Source organism: Actinia tenebrosa, unplaced genomic scaffold (assembly GCF_029948245.1).
Source record: "Actinia tenebrosa isolate PJP-AT-01 unplaced genomic scaffold, QUT_ActTen_1.0 PGA_scaffold2__45_contigs__length_23673736, whole genome shotgun sequence".
NCBI classification, from domain to species: domain Eukaryota; kingdom Metazoa; phylum Cnidaria; class Anthozoa; order Actiniaria; family Actiniidae; genus Actinia; species Actinia tenebrosa.
Window position 1 is genome coordinate 6,727,028 of NW_028292579.1, and position 23,125 is coordinate 6,750,152.

The following is a 23,125-nucleotide window of genomic DNA, read 5'->3' on the forward strand; positions in this document are numbered from 1 at the left end:
TGTATATGATATGTACCTACACATTTATCCCATGGGCACAGATGGCAAAGTCCGTATGGCCCAGTAAAATCCCAAACGGCAAATATATAGCAGATATCATATCATCCATACATTTACCCGGTAGTAAATGTGAATGCTCATTTGATATGTGCACGTATTTGCCCAGCCCGTATATGTGTTTTATGCCTTACGTATACCCTGTATTTTCCCAGGCCGTATATGTGATTCATGCCTTACATATACCCTGTATTTTCCCAGGTCGTATATGTGATTCATGCCTTACATATACCCTGTATTTTCCCAGGCCGTATATGTGATTCATGCCTTACATATACCCTGTATTTTCCCAGGCCGTATATGTGATTCATGCCTTACATATACCCTGTATTTTCCCAGGCCGTATATGTGATTAATGCCTTACATATACCCTGTCTTTGCCCAGGCCGTATATGTGATTAATGCCTTACATATACCCTGTATTTGCCCAGGCCGTATATGTGATTTATGCCTTACATATACCCTGTGTTTGCCCAGGCCGTATATGTGATTAATGCCTTACATATACCCTGTCTTTGCCCAGGTCGTATATGTGATTTATGCCTTACATATACCCTGTGTTTCCCCAGGCCGTATATGTGATTTATGCCTTACATATACCCTGTATTTTCCCAGGCCGTATATGTGATTTATGCCTTACATATACCCTGTGTTTGCCCAGGCCGTATATGTGATTTATGCCTTACATATACCCTGTATTTGCCCAGGCCGTATATGTGATTCATGCCTTACATATACCCTGTATTTTCCAAGGTCGTATATGTGATTTATGCCTGACATATAACCTGTGTTTGCCCAGGCCGTATATGTGATTAATGCCTTACGTATACCCTGTCTTTGCCCAGGTCGTATATGTGATTAATGCCTTACATATACCCTGTATTTTTCCAGGCCGTATATGTGATTTATGCCTTACATATACCATGCGATATGCTCTGACCGTATATGTGATTAATGCCCCCTTAATGCCTTAGATGTACCAGCGCGTCTTAGCCATATTTGCTCAGTTGAATTATGCTCATCATATTTGCTAAATTTAACTATGTTATCAGTCTTCAGCTATTGTCACTTATGGCAGGCCAAAAAAAATAGAAACGATATATGCCGTGACAACCACCTCATACTTTAAACATAGCTAACCTATGTTAAGAAGCAGGAAAAAAGACATAAATCATACTGAAAAATTTTTATTGTGAATTTCCTTTTCTTGACGACTGATTAACTATGAACAATTTGTTAACTACAACTAATTGAAAATGCTAGTTCTGTAAATTAATTATAGGTGTTTGATTGATCTTGTGACAGAATTTGTGAAAGAAGATCATAATATATTTAGTTGTCAATCGATCTTTGGCTTATGTACGATTCTTTTTAGATATTCTGTAGTAGTACACTTCATTTATAACTGCAAAAATTTAATTAAAGGGCCACTTGGACGAAAATTGTTCCAAAATTAAAACTCTTTGATTCGAGCTGGAACTTTGCTGAAATAATCTTGAACACATTAAGAACCTCTCACTGAAATATCTTTCTAATATTCGAAAGGGAAGGGCCAAAATTTTACGATTTATTTTCGTCCGCCATTAATTTCTTTGTGTCACGGCCAACGAGTCATTATGTACAGCAGTTTTACGCTGTGACGTCATTTACTCAACACTGTCATGTTAGCGTCGTTTTGACTATACATTTCTTGTTAAATTACCTGAAGTTTATTTGATGTTTTAAACGCGTTATCGTGAAAAGAATCTCTAAACAGACTTTTTTTAAACCTTTGATACCTCTTCAAATATGATGGAAACTCCTTTGGACGCTCGCTTTGTCAATCCTGAAGAGTTAGAACCATAAATTATAATGTATGAAGATGAAGCCGAACTAGAAGAAGAAGCAATGCTTGGGAAGAGGTTTTCATAAAAATTCCTTACGTTCATTTCATTATTTGTATTTGCTACCTACTGTCCATGATATAAAGATCTTAAATTTGAAGTTTCAATGTAATCTAATAGTGATTGATGTTATGAAAACAACCGATTGCCTTTTGAATTCTGCGTTGTGATATAAAGATTTGTGACAATATACTTAGATCTATGTGCCGAATAATTTAGAATGTGAGCTCGTAATTCTCCTAGCTGATTTACTACAGAACGGTTATTATTTGCTTCAAAATGTTTATTATGCATTGAATAGGTACAAACATACGATTATCTAATATCATCTTTGTAATAGAACATGTCAAAGGTTTCTTATTTATTACTCGCGCGACAGCGGCGTCTGTCACTCAGCTCGTAGATTTTTCTTTCATTGTGTCGGATGTCTCGCGGACCCAAATTGTGGGGTTGTTCTTTGCCCTTGTATGTAAATATACCTTGAAAAATTGTTATCCTTAAAATGATTCGAATCCCGAATATCTCAGTCACTTCGCGCGATGGAACCGCTAGAATCTCGTCCATGCGTCCTACTTTGTTGTGATTCTTGGCGTGCCGAGATGTATTGAAATTTTCGAATTATGATCGTCAGTATTATTGAAACTGAAAAATTTCAGCGCCTAGACATTGTTTGGCCATATAGTAGTTAGGAAACCGAATGAAACATTATATATTTTCTGAATAAACCAAATAAACCGAGTTTTACGAACATGGCACATACATTACCCACCAATGTTTTGGTTTGGGTTGAGTAAATGACGTCATAAGTACTCGTGCCAGTCTTCTTGAGTCGAATTCTGTGATTCAAAGAAATTAATGGCGGACGAAAATAAATCGTAAAATTTTGGCCCTTTCCTTTCGAATATCAGAAAGATATTCCAGTGGGTGGTTCTTAATGTATCCTAGATTATTTCAGCAAAGTTCCAGCTCGAATGAAAGAGTTTTAATTTTGGAGCGATTTTCGTCCAAGTGGCCCTTTAAGGACACCGAACGTGGTTGGGTTTCTACGAGTTTTATGAATTAAATCTTGTGTCACTGTTCCTCCGTTCCTTTGGCCTGATTTCTAGGGTTTTCGTTCTTCTTTCGATTATTTGAACATTATACTTGTTTACTTGAAGAAATCCAAAGGTCAATAGGCTTAAATAGCCGCTGCTATACCGTTTGACCTTTGGATTTCTTCAAGTAAACGAGTATAACGTTCAAGTAATCGAAAGAAGAACGAAAACCCTAGAAATCAGGCCAAAGGAACGGAGGAACAGTGACACAAGATTTAATTCATAAAACTCGTAGAAACCCCAACCACGTTCGGTGTCCCAGTGCCCTTGATTTGATAAAAACCTTTAGGCTCTCAATGCCCATTCGGGACCTCCAGATAGCGTTGGGCGTCTTGACGGCTCTCCGATTTTCCACTTCAAAAGCATGGTGAGACTGCGCTCTGACAGCCTCCTTTTTGCTTTTCGGTCCATGCTTTCCATGAACTGGTTAGCTAGGGGGCTTCTCCATGCCAGAGGGTGTTTTATTAAAACTTTACTCTGCTTAGTAGGGCCCCCTTCGTTATCAGAGCCACTGTCCGCTGTATCGTCATCAGCCTGGTCATCCGCCTCTGACATCGACTCCTCTGATGACATATACTCCAGTTTCATAATTGCCTTGACTTTCTCTTTGTCCCCTGGTGATAGCGAGGTTGACAAGTCCGCTGCCTTGGATCTGGATTTTAGGAGCTAAAAGAAAAATGAAAAAAGAAAAAAAAAAAAACACCGTCAGTCAAAGTTTCTTATTAAACAAAGTCATAATCGTTGCAAATTCAGTTTACTCACATTTTGTTTTCTTTGTGTTTTCCGCTGCATCTTTTGATGCCTTCCAAGGGCCCCTGAACGCTCTCTTTTGTTTCTCTTTCTCCTCGTCAGAAAGTGACTTTTAAGGGCAGCTGAAATTATATCAAGTACCCATATATTAAAACTTGAGACAAAATTTGTTAGAAATGTTGGCATTTGGCCGACAATTACTCCTTTAGCATCCATTTGTTTTTGCTTTGTTTTGTTTTGTTTCGTTTTTTTTTTTTCCATGTTATTTTATTTCAAACTGCTTCCCCTCCCTTCGGCATTTGAATATTTCTAAAAGGATTTCGTTACCCCCTCCCCCCCCCCCCCCGACCACCACCCCCATCCTTTGTCCTCACCCCTCCCCCCCGGGTTAACTTTGATAGGTGCATAAGGCCTTTCGCACTTCGTAATATAAAATACATAAATACCTTCTAACTCGACGGCAGAGACATCCTTATGAACATTCAGAACTCTATCCCTTATTGCGTTATTAATCTGTTCGTTGACGTCATCTCTGAAACTAATTAGGAAATACCATATTTGAGTGGTAAGTGGAAACTTAATATGGAAAGTAACTATGGATGATTCAGACAATATCATTTTTATTAAATTTTCATACTTACGCTTTAGTAAAATCCCATATAAGAGGGTTTTCTTCCCTGTCCCGTAATTTCTTTGCTACCAAGCGTACTTCAGACTGTAATAACATAATATAATTCATTAAAATCATAAGATGTACCTTAAGTTATTCTTAGACATAGTAATAATGTTTTCATTATTTTTATGGCTGTGATTGTATAATATTGGGGAAAAAATCGAAATCAAATCAATTCCTTTACAAAAAAGGAAATTATCATTATCATTCAGTGTCTTGTTATTGGAAATCAATAGTAAAGTTTGGTAGCATTAACCACTGCCATGGCGGGTTTCCCGCCAATTTTAGTATTGCATAAATTATACCGCTACATAATTATACCAACTACTCTTCGCGCCAAGAATTCCCAGTAAAATTATCAATAAAAATAGCTTGCTTTTTTAAATATTGCCACTTTACTTACTGCAACAGCCTTTGAGACAGTAATCTTGGTCTTGCTGTTGTCCTTATTCTGCTGGCTTTCTTTTAAGGCCGCTAGTATTTGGCGGTTTTGTTCTTGCAGTTCTTTAAACTGTTTTACAATCGTTTCGAAATTTGAAGAAATTTCTTCTTTTTCGCTGTCGGGGTCAACGTTCTCATTCTCGCTTGTTGCTTGCAATAGGCGATTTCTGTGTTCTCTTAGCACATCCTCGTTACCACCACCAGGGACAGAGGGAATAAGTATATTAAGCCTTTGAGAATTGGCGCCATTTTCAGTATGTCTACTCGTACTGCTTGTACTGGTAGTTGCAGTAACAGAATGGATTGGCATTGGGCGTCCTGGTAAAGGTGTAGATGTTCTTCCCATTTTTTGATCGCGACGAATGAACGCAATTTATAAGCAAAGATATAGAATGTGCGGGAAACTAGATGACCGACAGAGTTTGTTACCTGTTTGTGACCAAAAGGCGAATGAACGAATAAGTACATCCACTGAACAAATCTACCCCCTATCTATCACGGCGTATCACGTGACTTGTGATGACATATACGTTCATATAATGAAGTCTAATAATAAAAAAAGGAATAACTGTCTTATAAAAATGCTGAAGTTGTATCCAGGATTCATGTTAAGTAATATATCTATTATCTTAAAGCTATTTGCTCCATTTTATAAAGTTATGAAATTTTTTCTAAAGCCTAGATTCACGAAATATCATTGCAATAAACTTGATTAGCTTCTAGCTCTAAAACCATCGTACCATTGATCTGCCGCCAACAGTGACAGCTCTAAGGAAAAGGGTGCGGTAATAAAGATCCGGCGTGCTTTTGTCCAATGGCATGTGGTTGATGGACGTGGAACTTTATTACGCTGGAATATGGCTTTTAGTCATTCAAAATGCTTGGATTTTGAGTAATTATCCCAATGATACACACCGTCTTTTTAATTATATAGTTCTGGAAAACAAAATGTCTTCTGCGATGTCAAAGCGTTATCATTGCTTTCATTGTAACGAAGATCTACATTACAGAGTATTTTGCCGTCACAAAGAAGAATTTTATGATCCTTTAACAAATCAATGGCAATTACAGCGGAATGACGACGAAGACTCAAATGATAGTATTTTCACTCACGAGATTGACGGCCAGAACGACACTTCTTCTAATGACTACAGCGAGATAAACGTTTTGGACCAAACTGATCAAGACTCCTCTGATGTGCCAAATACAAACCAACCATCAAGTGACGAATTCTTACCAGCTACTTCACAAAAAGGTATTGATGTTATACGTTTATTTGATGATTAGATTATATAATCTTTAAATGTTAAAGTCAAACTGCATATAGATAAAAGACTGAATCTTTAACAAGCGGCTGATTTGCACATGATCTAGCTCCCCTATTGGATTTACTACCAAGCATTAGTGTTATTGAAGCGAGATTAAGTTAGAGGTACAAATGATTCTTTTCTATTTCTATCTTAGCCTCGTTTTCACCGTTACTTTTAAGAAGGGTGCATTATTAAGTAATCGGCTTATGGTTGCCATCAAAACCTCAGTGTTCATTCAGAAAGGTTCATTCAAAGAGTTTATAAAATCATAGCTAGAGATAACTCATTTAAAACGCCAAAAAGAATTTACTATGTTCAAATGGATATTGCTGTACATTTTCGTCTCCAAATCAATTCATGACTGTGGTCATCCTGAGATAGCATGGTATCCGGCAAAACATGTTTGTCAAGTTAGAGAAATACAATTATAAGTAATTTATTTAATATGTCTCTTGGGTTTTTTATTTTCGATTTATCATTTTTCTTTCACGAATTATAAATTGTTGTTTTGCTGACTTAGAAATTTATATTTTATTTTCAATGGAAATCATTTATTTTCAGAGCAAAATTTGGGTCAAAATTATGCATTTAGGGACCGGTCATTATTTAAGTTGGAGGGGGGGGGGGGGGGGAGTGGGGGGGGGGGGTGGAGGAGAAATTGTCAGTGAGGCAAAAAAATTTCAAGGCCCCCCCTTTGAAGGCATCCAAGTTTATTGAAAACCCCCCATGGATTGTAGTAAAAAATTTAAAAATTTTCCCTAAAAGTCATTTTTAAATTCCAAGACCCCCCATTTTTCACTAGCAAAAATTTCAGGCCCCCCCCCCCCCCCCCAATTTTTTCTCCCCCCCCCCCCCCCCCAACTTAAATAATGACCGGTCCCTTAGCCCATGAGGTTTTTTTTACTGACATTTTTTTTCTAGTATTATAATGGTTTCAGACTTTATCTTATACTATGTTGCAGTTATACAATGCCGAATGAATAAAATACATCGTATTTGCTTATGTTTAAAGGAGACGGAATATATAACTTTGAGGAAGAAGATCAAGTGTTTTGGGATGACAAGTCGGACAGTGAATCTGACCATGAAGAGATAAGAGGAAATGAAAGAAGGAGATTGGTTGAAACTTGGGATATTGATATCGAAGACCTAGAAAGAGATTTTGAACAATCTAGTGCAGAAATAAGCGTTGCCGTCGAAGCAAGTTCCCGAGTGACCCTTATTAACTAGATTGCCTTGTTTGTGTGCTTTTGGTCTGCATACTTTTCTGTACCAGACCGAGGCATTGATATTCTCCTCGCCTTTTTTAAAGCGATTTTTCAGGTTTTGTGTGAGCTTTCGCCAATCATTTTCCCAACCGCAGTACTGGTTTTCCCGAGCTCCTTCAAACTCTTGAAAAATTATCTTTCTTTTAAAGATAAGCATTCAGAGTATGTTGTTTGTCCGAAATGCGACACCCTATACCGTTTTCAAGACTGCATAACAACAAGATTCGGGCGTGTCATTGCTAAACCATGTTCTCACATTGCTTTTCCGAATCACCGTCAATTGTTTCGCCGCACACCTTGTGGAGCGGAATTGCTTAAGGAAATTCGTTTGAAAAATGGACAGACGAAATTGTACCCACGTAAAGTTTATTGTTATAAAAGCATCAGAGAGACTCTAACTCACTTTATTAAGCGACCAGACTTTGTACAAAAATGTGAGATTTGGAGAAATCGGAATGTACCGGATGATATTTTAGTTGATATTTACGATGGCCAAGTGTGGAAAGATTGGCAATATTTTAACAGCACTCCTTTCCTTGCCCAGCCTAATAATTATGCTTTTATGCTGAATGTTGACTGGTTTCAGCCTTTTAAGCACAGTGTCTATAGCGTTGGAGTCATATATATGGTCCTCCTAAATCTTCCGAGAAAAGAAAGGTACAAAGAGGAAAACGTAATAATAGTTGGGATAATACCTGGTCCACACGAGCCCAAATTGAATATCAATACGTACTTACAACCACTTGTAGCCGAATTGAACTTATTGTGGCACGAAGGCATCCAAGTTCGGCCTCATGGGAGTAGAACAGCAAGATGTTTTCGAGCTGCCCTCCTTTGTATTGCTTGTGACATTCCTGCACTAAGAAAAGTTTGCGGTTTCTTAGGATGTACTGCTCACCGAGGGTGCTCAAAGTGCACAAGATTTTTTCCCGGAGATTTTAGTAGCATGAATTTTTCAGGTTTCGAAGATGACAATACACCAAGGACAAATGAAGAGCACCGAAGAGAGGCTCAGAAAATACTCAATGCAACAACCGCTGATGAACGAAACCAAATTGAAACTTCCACTGGAACAAGATATTCTGAACTCTTACAGTTGCCTTACTTCGATTGTACTCGTTACCATGTTGTTGATCCTATGCACAATTTGTTTTTAGGGACAGCAAAACATTTAATGAAAAATGTATGGCTAAATGCTGAAACGCCAATTGTTTCTAAAGAAAATTTGAATAAAATCCAGGAAAAGGTAGATGACGTCAAAGCACCATCATTTATTGGGCGTCTCCCGAAAAAGATATCAACATCGTTTGGAGGATTTACTGCTGATCAGTGGAAAACATGGACTCTCTTGTATTCTGTATTCTGCATTTGGAATATCGTTCCAACAGATGATTTGGAGCTGTGGAGGTTATTCGTATTGTCCTGCTTTCACCTTTGCTCTCCACTTATTACAACTGAAGAGCTACAAGAAGGACATGATTACCTAGTGGAATTTTGTAAATCGTTTGAAAAAAGATATGGAAAGGAACGTGTTACGCCAAACATGCATCTACACCTGCACCTCAAACAATGTATTTTAGATTACGGGCCTGTATATTCATTTTGGCTTTTCAGCTTCGAACGTTTCAATGGGATTTTAGGAGCGTTTCGAACTAACAATAGATCTGTTGAAATACAAATCATGAGAAAATTTCTCCAAAAGCATGAACTAAGAGATATCCCTTTACCAGAGAGATTTCGAGAAACTTTCCAACCAGTATTTCAACTTCTTCAGGAGGCACAACAAGTAGGAACACTTGGCGAAAGCATCCCATCAATACCATCAACACTTAATCTTTCAGTTGGTCAAGTACTACGTTGCTAGAGTGGAGCAATATGAATGCATACTCATGTTTTTCACCTCGATCCATTGATGTTCTTGATGATGACTATACAGAATATCTCTTTAAAGCTTATGAAACAATTTTACCTCAACACTCGGTCATTGAATGTGTTACCGATACGTTTGAGAGAGTTAGTACCATTGGATATTCGGGGACAAAGCTAGGGTCCTCTGACTCTAGACTGGAACGTTCTTCCTTCATTCTTGCAAGTTGGTGTGGCCAATATAGTGGCAGTATTGAGACCGATTCATTTGACTTGCGCCCCGGTGTTGTCGATTTCTTTCTTAAACAAACCATTATAATTGATGGCAAGCAGGAATCATTGTGTATGGCAAAGGTTCGATGGTATCAGCGACATCCAGAAAGACACAGGATTGGCAGACCACATGAAATTTGGTGCAGAAACTTGTTTGAAATGGAAGGGCCCTCTACATTCATACCCATACAAAGGATACACAGCCAGTTTGTTGCTGCTTACGATGTTATTGACAAAGAAAGAGTATTAATTGTTTGTCCTTTACAACGTAAATTGTACGGATGATGGAGATGACAGTAAAGTATCATCCAGGAAAAATATTCAAAGCTATCAAAAATAAACTGTTTGAACTGTGCATCAGTAACTAGATAGTCAAAATGAAAATTGAATGAATTATTTGATGACTTTAAAATTAGATGAATTAAAATAATTATGAATGAAATTGCATATATTGCCAATAAAAAAGATGAATTCATATGTTTAGACTAAACAAAATTGATGCTTCAAATAATATTACAGATGTTAGCGGTTTGAAATGCAGCTCATGAGGTTAATGGGTTAATGAGTTTTCTTATTGTCACTGGAAAAAACGCATATACGACTTACGCATATTATAAATACATCGTCCGCGTATTTTCCTGTGTGTATCAACGCATATAACCTCTCCTTCATGACATCAAAGCAAAACAATGATTGAATTAATGTGGTCGCAACATTGATGTCATGCGTTAGGAGAAAAAATTGACACATATGACTGAGATGGACCTGCATGCACTCCCCCCTCGTAAGTCGTAAAAACAAGCCAACATCCATTATAATTCAGTTGAAAAATTATTGATTTGTTTTGAAAAGTTTTGATTGCAATGAATTGAAACGGAAACCTCACATCGGATATACTCAGTTTGGGGTATTGTATTTGCTCCCCAGGTAAATATGGGGCAAAGCCTAGTGCAAAGTTGATTTCATATGTGCCCTTCATTTGACAATAGGGCAAATATAGGGCAAAAACGGTTATCATATATCCCCACTGGGTAAATGCGTCTAAACTAAGGGCAAATATATAACATATTTACCCATGTGTTCAGATGTATGGCAAAGCAATGGCAAATTTATTAGAAATTTACCCCGACCTTTGCCTGCATAGGCAAATGTATGGGCAAATATAGAGCACCATATTTGCACAACATTTGCCAAGTGGACATATGATGACCAAATCCATTATTTCGTCGAGTGTCAATTGTCGTTATTGAAAGTTGATCCGCGCTAATGATGTTACTTGTGGTGTTGATGAAAGTACATTACACGTTATTGATACAACTATTGGCACAAATTAATGTACATTTTCTGTTAATGAACGGCAAAAGGTGTAGTGACCTAGAGCAATCCCTTGTCGTCTTGCCTCAGCCCGATCGTTCGTATGTTGTTGGATCTCTGGACGGCTGATGTCGGCTTTAATTGCTGCTTTAAGTGAGCTAATTGCTATTCTCCGACGCAGCCGCTATTATGGAAGAAGTTACCTGAGTTTTTTATGTTTTAAAGTGATTAAAAAAAAATCGCTAATGATTGTTTTATTTCTCTTATTGTTCATTCGAATCATACAAATGTTTGTTGAACCACGCTATAGAATATAACGTTGACCCTCATGATTGTCCAAACGCGTTATAGATTGTCAATGGTTATGCTAATAGCACTAATGAATTTTCACTTTTGGGTAAATGATTGTCCATAAATGCTATTGTTTGTCATTTGGTGTTATTGAAGTTGAATTTCGCGCAAACAAAAATAAATTCCGCGCATATGAACGCACAAACGCGCTGTTGATTGTCCATTGATGCCTATGAATGTACACGCATATTCAATTGTCGTTATTGAAAGTTGATCCGCGCTAATGATGTTACTTGTGGTGTTGATGAAAGTACATTACACGTTATTGATACAACTATTGGCACAAATGAATGTACATTTTCTGTTAATGAACAGCAAAAGGTGTATTTAGTACCCTATATGCGTACTTATATGGGAGAACTTTACACTTATATTTTACCAAAGATTCTGTCATATTATACATTGCGTTACCTTATTCATATACAAGAATACACTTATATTTTACCAAAGATTCTGTCATATTATACATTGCGTTACCTTATTCATATACATGAAAATGCACGAGAAAATGGTGGTATTAAACATGGAAACGAGGTCAGTCGTCTCAGTTGTCAGCAAGCCAGCAAGTAAGAACCGATTAAATTTATTTTTTATCATTTTAATTAATGCTCATAATTATTCAGAGAAAAATAAAACGATTTCATTACAGTCGAAGTTAGTTACATAAAAGCGAGGTCAGGGGTCCTTCTCAAAGTTTTTCAAGAACACTTGGCCTCGTTTTGATGTATATTGGAACCAGAGTAGTCCTAATAGAGCATTGATTTGATTCTCAAATTATTTCTTTAAAGAACGCAACAATCATTTGCGTCTTAAAAATGGTACATACGAAGGAACATATCGCGAGAATGTGTACCGACAAGCACCAGCTGAGTTGACCTTCAGAACGAACTCAATGTCAAACAATCAGAATAGACCTCTTCGGCTTGGGGTAATGTTTTCCCATTTCAGACCACGTGTCATTCCCTTGAGAATAAGATTCTTTGTCTGAGTTGTATCCATTTTCATGTGTCTTCTCATGTGCAAACGAGCGCAAACCTTAAACAAAGAAATGATACTCTAGGGAATGACATGTGGTCTTAAATGGGAAAACATTACGTCAGAGCCAAAGAGGTCTATTGATGGGTTGCAAGCATTCCCAAGAGAGTCAAAAGACAAAAACATGGCGGCCATTGTGGTATCGTTAACAATGGATGCTAATGAGAAATCTTTTGTTAAATATAACCAACATGGCCGCCATGACGTAACGTGCAAATGAAGAATATAGTCCCTTTTCTCATTCCGTAAATACCGCTGTGTTTTAAGACTGAAGACTCATCTCCGCAGGCTTAGCCTCGCTTAAGGGTAAATCATTTGCAAATGTCAACTTTAATGTAAAGAATGTGCAACTTGAACAATACCAATGTTTCCATAATTCCTTTCGGTGAAAGCGGTCAACTCAGCTGGCAAGCTCGTCGTGTGCACTAGAAATATATCTCATTCGTTGTAATGTAATGTTTTCCCACGACCACGTACCATTTCCTAGAGATTAGGTTTCATTAGCTTGAGCGGTATCCATATTCGTGTATTCATGTGTCTTTTCGTGTGCAACCGTTAAACAAAGAAATGATACTCTAGGGAATGACATGTGGTCTGAAATCGGTAATCTTTGCACTAAGACGAATTAGATCTATTTTCATGAAAAATTAAAAACTTATTGCAGGGAAAAAATCGTGTCTTCGTGACAAGACTAAATAATGCGACTAATTACCCAGTTTCACATCAGGCGTCATCATTCGAGGACCTGGGCACACCCCTTAGTCAATATGTTCCCTCGTGTTTACGGACCTCTAGCGGCCGAAGATCAACATTTAATGCTTCGTATTGGAAAAACGTTTAAGTTTTCCTTTGTTATCAAATGCGCTTTTATATTTCTGCGAGTTTCTGCGATCTTTACAACTTCTAGGTTTATGGCTTCGGTCAACTCCCAAAAAAGTATGAGTACTATAGACCGTTAGAAATTGAATCTACTGGATCTACTGATCAGCGCTGAAACGTGATAAAATTGGTGCGCGACGCCAAAAACAAACAAACGAACAAACAAGAAACTAATTTGGGGAATCAAGTGTAGACTTTGTAATCCTCGCGACTACCAAAATCAAGAAACCAGCTTTCTTTAGCATCTTCAGGACAGAAATCCTTGTAGAATTTAGTTCCACTTACTTGGATGAAACCCAGCAAACGTTGAGCAGAATTGAGCGGGAAACCTAAAGGGAAAGATAGTACCACCATTTATTTATATTTTATAATAATAATAACAACAATAATAATAATAATGATGATGATGGATGATGATAATGATAAATGATGATGATGGCGATGATTATGGTGGTGATGATGATGATGATATTATCACACCATGAAAATTTTGACTTTTCAACTTACAATTTAAATGCGCGCAGAAAAATAATAAAACAAGGCAAAACAAAACAGTAGAAACAAATGTCTTTTTTATTGCAAACGGCAAGCAGTCAAGTGAATTGAGCAAAAGAGGCATTCACCTACCCAGCGCAGACCCTACTCATTTCACGCAAAAACATTCGACTTGCCTATTAATGAGAAGGGTCTAGGTATGAAAATGGAAAAGCAGCCACACACTTAAAACAACTAGGAGCCTGAGCACAAGATACGAGGCTACAAGGAAGTAAAAGCTGCACTGAATATGAGAGTCGGGGCGTTTGAGGTCGTTTTGGGAGAGAAAAAAGTCAGCCATCGATATTTTAATATTAATTTTAATAATCTTACTTACTGAACAAAGAAATTGAATGTGTTTGAGCCACATTGAGGCAAATTTAGTTGAAAGTTAAAGTAAAAAAAATGCGTCAGCAAAAATCATCTTACATAGAAATACTGCTGCGTAATGCGGAAATTTTGAAAACTATACTTTTTGTTTCGTAAAAGCCAAAAGATTAAGTGCCGAAGCATTGCTTTGCGGCAAATAGAAATAAATGGGCACGAGAATAAATAAAACTAACTGAGTAGGTTTACTCTACCTTGGGTTTGTTGGTCAAGTACCAAACAAATATGGCATCCTTTATCTTCTCCCTTCGTTTTGAGGTTAGTTAGTTTACTCGCCTCTGCAAACTTGTACATCGCGTCCAGTGCTCTCAAATGATCATCCTGGTTCACATGTTCTCTGGTGTTGAGGACAAAACCAACTCTTGGCTCCGAAGGATGATAAACAACCAGGAATCCTTCGAAGTTTCCGTAGTTTTCATCAATTGTCGGGCATACTCTCCTGTGCTTCGCTTTGCCTTCGTCTTCTCTGCGTTGTTCTTTTTCGATGAACCTTCTGATCCCTTGGCATTCGGCTTTGAAGTATTCTTTGTATGGATAGCCACGAACATTTTTCACATATTCGGAAGGATTTTGGCTTGCCTTCCATTCTCTGGTAACGAAACTCCTACTTGGCCAGTTTGGGATTTCGTTTTCTCTTCTGTAAAACAGCCTGATGTAATCGTCAACATCTACGCAGATGAAAGCATGGAATGTGTGGTCGTTTGTCGTCCACGATCCACAGTGAATAGAAAAAACGCCACCTTGCGGCAAGTCGTACTCAGAGATCATTACATTGGCCAGTCGTATGATTTCTCGCTTCAAACGTAGAGGTATCTTGCCAAAGTCTTGGCCAATTCGTGCCCTTCCGCGATGGAGCTCGGAAAGAACGAAATGCGCTCGCGGAGTGTAGTAATCAAAAGTAACCTTAAAAAAGCGGCTTCTTGATCCATCGGGAATAAGATCAAGATCCTCTTTTTCCATTCCTGTGTGACGCGCTCCTGCCATATAGTCAATGCAGCTGGGTGGGAAGGCTTTCTACTTCGGGTCTCGCTTGCGAAAAGCGATAGCTCTTCATAGAAATGTGCTTGCCTGTCAGTTTTTGATCTCAGAACAGGAGCCAGCAGATTCCGGGTTCACAAATCCGTTCAAGAAAAACAATTGATACGTCAGAGATCATGCTAATACTATCACAAATAGCCACATCTCTTGACATTAAAAAACCTGTGAGTCCAATATACCAATTCAACCAATAGAGCTTTTCGTCAAATCAACAATAAGCTTCTCTATTTTTCTGCTTATCCAGCGGTTGAATTTTCGCGCAAACGTATCCATGTTTGTGTTCGACGCCTGGAATTCTTATCGTATAAAAACCGAACAAAAAATTACTAGAAAAAGTGAAATCGTTCGTCCAAAAGTGTTTAAGATTTTTCATGACATGAAGCATTTCAATTCACCAACTTTAGTCAACACCAATGATCCCGTTTGGATTTTATACAATTCGAGTCGATTAAGTCGCGTACACTTCGCTATGCTCGGTATACATAACAACCGCGTATGGTAATGCGAGCTGTTTCGATATTAGCTTGAATATTCGCATTTCCAAGAAAAAAAGGCGCGGCTTGTCTACCGGAACGTCCCTAGTAGGGGTAGTCGAGTTCATGCCTTTGTATTTTCCATCTTTCCTACCATTTCTATTTGATCCTCAGGTATTTCAAATACAAAAAGTATACTTCTATTATTGGGTAGTATATTGTTAGAAGAATTTGTTCTAGTTGAATCAGTGGGAAATCCTCGTGGATGGAGCAAGCATCTCTCTCTTTACCGTCCTCTCCCCCGACACAATTCTTAGCTCATTGAATAAACAAGTCCCGCTCAGCAGGGAAGCGTCATTTTGATTTCTAGAAGAAACCGAAAAAAAAAACCAACATGAAACGTGGAACAGATCTTCGCAATCGCATCTCATCTAAACAAGACGAGGAGCCAAAGAAACCAAGGTTTGAAAAGAGAGAAGAATTTGATCTCATTCCTGTCGACAAGAAAAGCTCGGTCTTTAAGGTAGCGTTTGATTACTACACTCCGCGTTCTCATTTTGTGATCCTTCCTCGTGATGGCGGACCTGGGGTCGAAGGGAACGACTATAACAATTTGAGCACTGAGACAAAGCAAGAATTAGTCAGAGTTGCTTCGGCGATTGTTTCGGAGTACAAACTGAAGACGCTGGCAACGTTGTCGGTTCATCGTGGGTCGTGGATCACCACCAAGCGTATGTTCCACGCTCATGTGTGCGCTGATGTTGATGATTACATCAAAGTGTTTAAGAAGAAAGAAAAACAGATCCCAGACTGGCCGAGTTCTAGGTATGTCACGAAGCAATGGCGGGCAAGTAGAGATCCTAGAGACTACGAAGCCAATGTTCGAGGCTATCCATTCAGAACGTATATGAAGGAAGAGATTCAAGATATAGAAATCATAAGGAAAAGAGGGCATGCAAAACCATCACCGAACAAGGACAAAGACAAGGGTTCAAGTTCCGCTTCGAGCGACACTTGCGAAGGATTCACATTGTTGTACCATCCCACCGAGCCAAGGGTAGGATTTGCCGCGGTGAAAAAGTCCAATTTTACCGCAGAAGATTACTTGCAAGTGTTGGATGTCATGAACAAGTATGCTGGAGAGAATAACCTCACAGATATCAACAGTAAAGGAGACGATAGAGGATGCCACTTATGTGTTGTCTTCAATGCGGACCTTAAACATGGTGAGTCTTATATTTCTTAACAAACCTTTGGTTTCCAGTTCAAATAAAATAAGATAAATAAAAGTTATCATGAATTCCCATCTACTCAAGACTACCTCTATAATTCATTATTTGCTAACTTAAGTTCATACAACAGTCATTTTATTATCAAGGCCCTTCGTGTTATTTCTTGCCAAAGGTTTTGTCTGGACACATCAGTAAATGACCAGTTTTAGTCACTAAAATTCAGTTTTCCACAATATTTCCAACCCCCTCTAACCCATCATTTTGTAATGAGTTGTTCCAAACATTTATCTCATACAAACACTAGTATTTTTAAAAACCTTTGAGACTCAGAAAAATAGTACGATATTATGACAAGCGATGCAGCAATGTCGACTTCTTTTCCAAGAAAACTTAACTCAGAACTAGTTTCGAGTAGCGCTGACAGAAACATCTGTCTTTCAGTTTCATTGTAAAATGAAATGTTTAAAAATAGTGCTATTTAATGTCAAAACACTGTTTTACACAACAACTGAAAAAACCCAGTTCTTTGGTTATTCTTTGCGTCTGGCGTTCTTAACCTTAAATTTTTGTCTTTCTTTGCGTAAACAAATTTGCCAATTCTGTTTGAAACGGAAATTTAACTCACATCAATGTCTTGAACAAAGAGCTGATATAAATTAAGAATAATGTTGAAGCAAACGCTTGAATTAGCGTTTCTTGGAAAACGCTTCAGCAAGATGATCTCTGAGATGCCAGCCAATCAGCGACGAGTGGTATTGTGTTGTATTGAGATCCGTTTACTTTGCCTCTGAACTCTCGTCACAACCTACAGCTACAGATTTTACATTTTGGCTTATTTTCTGTCAGTACTTCTCTATTATTGTTTTGTTTTGTTTTGTTACGTTAAAACACACAAAACAATGTTTTTTACAATAACTTACAAATTTCTCGCGCGCTGATTGGTTATTTTTTATCATCAATAAGAGGACAGACAGATAAAGCTGACGTCAACCAGCGCGCGCTCTTTCCGTTGGTTGTTTTGATCGCTAAAAATGAGAAGTTTTTATCGTTTTTGTTATTGTAAAAAACAAATTGACATCAGATTTTTATGTGTCTGTCCTCTTATTGATAATAAATTTCGCCATCACATTGTCAAAGTAGTATGCGGATCCACACTACTTTGACAATGTGACGACGCAATTTATTGTCAATAAGAGGACAGAAACATAAAAATCTGATGTCAATTTGTTAAACTGAAATCTTTGATTCGAAAGTAAGCAAAGAATTACTAATGATGCGGAAAAATAAAATCCAAAGGTTTAATAATAATAATTATTGATAATAATTAATTTAAATTCCACAGCTTTAATAATAATGATAATTAATAATGAAATTAAATCCCACAAGGTTTAATAATAATTATTATTGATAATAATTAATTTAAATTCCACAGGTTTAATAATAATGATTATCAATAATGAAATTAAATTCCACAAGGTTTAATAATAATAATTATTGATAATAATCAATTTAAATTCCACAGGTTTAATAATAATGATTATTAATAATGAAATTAAATTCTCCAAGGTTTAATAAAAATAATTATTTATAATAATCAATTTAAATTCCACAGGTTTTGAGTTTGGTTCATCAACTGACGATGATCTAATTCTTCAAGGCTACTTACAGTTAAGTGGGCCAAAATACTACCGGGACTTTTGTCCTGAAGACATGAAGGAAAGCTGGTTCGAGAAGTTTAGTAGCAACGTTGATTATAAGGTTTACACTTGAGGTATAGTCATTCGTCCGTGAAAGAAAATCTTTGATTTAACTGTTTGTTTTAAAAAAAGAACTTTTTGTAACGATATAGCCGCCATGTTGGAGGAATAAAAATATCGTTGTTTTAAGGTTAATTAATTAAAGGCTTATGTTGATTTTAAGGTTTACACTTGAGGTATAGTCACTAGTTCTTTAGAGAAAATGTCTGATTCACTGTTGGGTTTTGGGACGTTTTTATACTCCAGATATAAATGGAATGGATAGACCACTTGCATGTGACGTCAAACCAGCTCAATAGATCCTTTTCGAGTTCCAAAATACCGGTTTTTTTCTTTTGATTACAGACTCATTTACTCAGGCTTAGCCTCGAATCAGTGTCTAAATATTCACAAATACCAACGGTAAAGTAAAGAATGCACAACTTCAACAATACGAACACTTTGAAACTTGACGGACCTTGACTAAGCTACATTCACTCCAAACTAAGCTGCATTCCGACGTACTGCAAGGGTTCTATACTGGTAAACAAATTCTTTGGCTATACAATGTACTTTAGACGCCCTACTTTTAGAACTTACGTGTGTACTTAATCATTTTGGTTTTGGTGCATTTGTAAATAATTCATATGCATTCAAGGAAATAAATTGTTTTTTCTTTGCCTGATACACTGGTTACCTACTATTTACTAATTCTAACCCTTTGTCAGGAATTTCAAGCTTAAGAATTGTCCATTTAGCCCTAATTTCTCCCGACTTTTTAAGAAGTCTGGAATGATTTCTGACATAAGTTTCACTGGAAACAATATTTGATATCCCGTTTTAGCTTCGTTGTTTGTTGTGCACATTTAAGATGCCACTTTTGGGAGTTGATTCTTTCATATGTAAATATTTTAACATGTTCGTCATAAAAGAACAATTCTCAAGAGAATGTCATGTGATCTGAAAGTAAACAACTTGCATACAAAGCTAAAGAAGTCTATTCTATACGAGCAAATGATTAAGTCAGTTAAGTCACTTACTTGCAAACTTGAAATTATTATATCAAAGAGTGTGTCTCAAAGAGTAGAATAGGAGCTGCAGAGGGTCCAGTGAGTTTCCTTGATTTTCTGTAGTGTTGGTTTTGCTTCAAAACCGCACGAATCCACTGTCATATGTACGCACTTCAAGGAGATGGAAGCTGGGGCGAGTAAATGACATACCAAAGGAAGCCCATAACCAATCGTTTTGCTTTTCATCCGAACACATCTATATATAAAATGAAAAAAATTATATTTGAGAGAAATAATAGACCACTTTACCTTAAGTGCAATGTTCTCCTATCTCATATCACCACGTGTCATTCCCTAGAGTATAATTTCGTTGTTTAACGGCTTAGCATGAGAAGACACATGAATATGGATACCACTCAAACAAAGAATCTTATTCTCAAGAGAATGACACGTGGTCTGAAATGGGAAAGCATTGCACCCAAGGTAAAGAGTTCTATTATTGGGTAAATCGACTATCCCATAATAATTTTTTTTGTAAGTTTCTCTAGAGTAACAACTGACGCTACCATTTTTAGAAACATTCTCCTTTTTTTTACTCTTGTCTGTCTTCAAAGCAAACGATTAAAATCAGATATCTTTGAATTGCGCCGAAGTGCGTCGGTCTGTCGCCAGTCAAATATTGGGTGGGATTTGGAATTTCACTAGCATGATGACTAGAACAGTCTTTTTCTGAGAAAGCAAACAAGAAACACGGTCCATTATGGTCTATCTATGGACCAAACATTTTTTTGTGCTCACAATTCCTTATAAGGTCATATATTTACCTACCCAATATAAAATAAAAAATATAACAACATACACACGCTTATATACATACATACATATGCATATATACTTGATTGCAGATTACATTTATACAAATACCTAATTCATTAAGTATATTTAATGATATACAAAACAGAAAACTCGCTTTATTTATTCTTTATTTCATTCAATGAACATCAAAATATGTTATTCTTGTGTTTTACATCCTACAGATTATAAATCAATTGGTTTTGAGGGTTACAAAAGTAAAATTGCAATATGCATCTCAGTTAGGTATTTGTATAAATGTATAAATGTATACTACAACGTTTCTGCAATCGAGTGTATATATATATATATATATATAACTACTCTTGCATCCCTTGCTTGTCCCTGACCCTGAGAGATTGTTAATGTTCTAAATCCCAATTAAAAAAAAAGAAAAAAAAAAAGAAAAAAAGAAAAAAAATTAAATTCTCCCTAATTATAAGTATTGTAAACCAAAACCTACTAACCTACTTAGCGAAGTACAATATAAATGTCAGATCCGCTATAGGATTACTAGTATACAAATATTGATTTATTCATCATCATCTGTGTTGCTTTCACCTCGAAAGCTAATACGGTATTAGCTGTCCACGTGACCTTATGGTCGCCATCTTGTGACGTCACATAAAGTCAGTAAAATTCCGGTTTTAATAAGCGGTCGTCGGCAAACAGAGTGGTGCAATATTACTATTTTTAACTGCTACTAAATTGTTCCATTTTTCTTGTTCTAGATTGGTTTTAGTAATGATTAGCGCTATTTTTCATTTTTACTTTCTTATGAACAACGCTCATATTTTTTAGTGTTGGTACAAAGTGCTGGCTAGCTCACCCAGAAATAAGACCAATATTACGTGACCCATTTTAACCAATGCTAAACGTTTGTCTTTATTACGAGTAAAAACATTTAGAACCTGTTCCTGGATAAGTAGACGACAAGTCCATTTTAAATTAAAAAGAGTTTTGTCATTGACTTATCAGTGGCGGATCCAGGACTCAGTTAAGAGGGGGGGGGCTGATTTTTGCAACTCTCGGCACAACAATAACGTTCTCTTGCATCATTATTTTTCCCATAAGGCACATCACTGGCCTAGGGGCGCTCCTGATAAGGATAACCTATCCATCAAAAAGCGGACCTACCATACTTTTATTTATTTCTTTAAAAAAATATAAAAAATCCAAGGTACCAGCCGGTGGGGGGGGGGGGGGGGGTTCATTTGCACCCAATGAACCCCCCCCTAAAACCGCCCCAGCTCACAAAAATTTGATGTTTTGTTTCAGACGTTGACATAAAGTTTAAGTCCTTCAACGAAAACCATCTCAATCCTGACTGCAATTTTAAAAATATTTTACTAAAAGTCCATTTTTATCGTAGCATGAATATCAGCAGATTCTAATCAGTCTGGGATTTTTCGTGAGCGGATTCTAGGACAAGTAGTCATTTTGAATACATCAAGACAAGAGAGAGGTTATCTAAGGATCAACCGGCTTACCCTGGACATATAAACAGATATCTAAGGGATTTAGAATGAATTTATCCATCAGTAAAAGACACATCACAAGCACTGATCGGTCTCATGTCTCCAGAAAAAGTCATACAGATTTTAAAGAATTTTTTTGGCGACGACTATTCAATATCAGTTTTTAACCCTAAACAATTTATTCTGGGCTGATCTGAATGCACAGCTAACTCAGCTCACAGATTGAAGTGGAATTTAGCGCGTTTGGGAGGAGGGAGATGGGGAGAGGGAGGGTGGGGGGGATTTCGCTTATTCTTTAGGTGCATGTCACGTCATATCAACCATGCTGGGTTGATTTCATTATCATATGAAGAAAAGCCACGAAACCAACGATAAAGTAATGTTTATGTTTGAATGTTTGAGCATAATAGAGAGTGTAAATCTGTAATTATCATTAATATAAGCTCCAAATTAATAATTCTGTAACCACTCATTTAGAATTTCATTATCTTATACCACGTATATCTTATTAACCTTTTCGGCGATAACAGTCACGTGGTATAAATTGTGTTGGATTGTGTCACGGTCACCAAGAAGTTCGGACATTGTTCTCGGATTCCCATACGAATTCACAGAGTTTAAAGAGAAAATTTAGATAGATTTCTTTAGTTAGTTCTCTAAATACTAGTAAAATATCATTTTTCTAGCTTGATTGAAGCTTTTCTTACTGCTGTTAAGAGAACTAACTAAAGAAATCTACCTAGATTTTCTCTTTAAACTCAGGGAATTTGTATGGAAATCCGAGAACAATGTCCGAACTTCTTGGTGACCGTAACACAATCCAACACAATTTATACCACGTGACGGCTAGCGCCGAAAAGGTGAATTGCATGACAACAACTACAACAAAAAAGATATTGTTAAAGTTAAAGTCGTTTGTATTGAAAGCCAATTCAAGTACAAGTTAAGCCAATATATGCTTTATGATGATGGACAGGTCAACCAATATAAGCCGATTATCTTGAGGCCTTAAACTTTGTGGTAGTAATATATATGCTCAATTCATTATGCAGTATGTACAATACGTGTTTTATAGTAATATCAATATTTGTTTTATTGGAATGGTCTGATCTTAACCTTTTAAATATCTAAAAGTAATGATAAAAGGGTAAATTTTACACCGTGAAAAGATGAAAAAAACGTACTGGCGTT

The 23,125-nt window shown here is 36.9% G+C and overlaps 4 protein-coding genes across 4 annotated transcripts; 2 read left to right on the forward strand and 2 right to left on the reverse strand.

Moving 5' to 3' along the window:
• Positions 1–3,091: 3,091 nt before the first annotated feature.
• On the reverse strand, positions 3,092–5,668 carry LOC148909098 (uncharacterized). Its single transcript, XM_089033519.1, has 5 exons — positions 4,861–5,668; positions 4,426–4,499; positions 4,231–4,322; positions 3,797–3,906; positions 3,092–3,700 (listed from the first exon to the last, which is right to left on the reverse strand). Exons 1-5 carry the CDS (start codon positions 5,242–5,244, stop codon positions 3,320–3,322), a joined length of 1,041 nt encoding a protein of 346 aa, XP_088889645.1. The 5' UTR covers positions 5,245–5,668; the 3' UTR covers positions 3,092–3,319.
• On the forward strand, positions 5,660–7,560 carry LOC148909099 (uncharacterized). Its single transcript, XM_089033520.1, has 2 exons — positions 5,660–6,153; positions 7,221–7,560. Exons 1-2 carry the CDS (start codon positions 5,718–5,720, stop codon positions 7,436–7,438), a joined length of 654 nt encoding a protein of 217 aa, XP_088889646.1. The 5' UTR covers positions 5,660–5,717; the 3' UTR covers positions 7,439–7,560.
• A 4,302-nt stretch (positions 7,561–11,862) lies between these two features.
• LOC116300958 (uncharacterized) lies at positions 11,863–15,649 on the reverse strand. Its single transcript, XM_031709938.2, has 2 exons — positions 14,310–15,649; positions 11,863–13,523 (listed from the first exon to the last, which is right to left on the reverse strand). The coding sequence occupies exons 1-2, from the start codon at positions 15,097–15,099 to the stop codon at positions 13,378–13,380; spliced, it is 936 nt and encodes a 311-aa protein (XP_031565798.2). The 5' UTR covers positions 15,100–15,649; the 3' UTR covers positions 11,863–13,377.
• Positions 15,650–15,858: 209 nt separating this feature from the next.
• On the forward strand, positions 15,859–19,279 carry LOC116300956 (uncharacterized). Its single transcript, XM_031709937.2, has 2 exons — positions 15,859–16,852; positions 18,471–19,279. Exons 1-2 carry the CDS (start codon positions 16,021–16,023, stop codon positions 18,626–18,628), a joined length of 990 nt encoding a protein of 329 aa, XP_031565797.1. The 5' UTR covers positions 15,859–16,020; the 3' UTR covers positions 18,629–19,279.
• Positions 19,280–23,125: the final 3,846 nt, after the last annotated feature.

Bases quoted from the DNA above. Each gene is read 5' to 3' on its own strand.
- LOC148909099 (XM_089033520.1), top strand. From the start codon at position 5,718: ATGTGGTTGATGGACGTGGAACTTTATTACGCTGGAATATGGCTTTTA. The intron at 6,154-7,220 runs GTATTGATGTTA...TTATGTTTAAAG, and splicing joins ACCAGCTACTTCACAAAAAG to GAGACGGAATATATAACTTT.
- LOC116300956 (XM_031709937.2), top strand. From the start codon at position 16,021: ATGAAACGTGGAACAGATCTTCGCAATCGCATCTCATCTAAACAAGAC. The intron at 16,853-18,470 runs GTGAGTCTTATA...TAAATTCCACAG, and splicing joins CAATGCGGACCTTAAACATG to GTTTTGAGTTTGGTTCATCA.
- LOC116300958 (XM_031709938.2), bottom strand. From the start codon at position 15,099: ATGGCAGGAGCGCGTCACACAGGAATGGAAAAAGAGGATCTTGATCTT. The intron at 13,524-14,309 runs GTAGAGTAAACC...CTTTCCCTTTAG, and splicing joins ACTTGACCAACAAACCCAAG to GTTTCCCGCTCAATTCTGCT.
- LOC148909098 (XM_089033519.1), bottom strand. From the start codon at position 5,244: ATGGGAAGAACATCTACACCTTTACCAGGACGCCCAATGCCAATCCAT. The intron at 4,500-4,860 runs GTAAGTAAAGTG...ATGTTATTACAG, and splicing joins CTGTCTCAAAGGCTGTTGCA to TCTGAAGTACGCTTGGTAGC. The intron at 3,907-4,230 runs GTATTTATGTAT...ATATAATTTCAG, and splicing joins CTCTGCCGTCGAGTTAGAAG to CTGCCCTTAAAAGTCACTTT.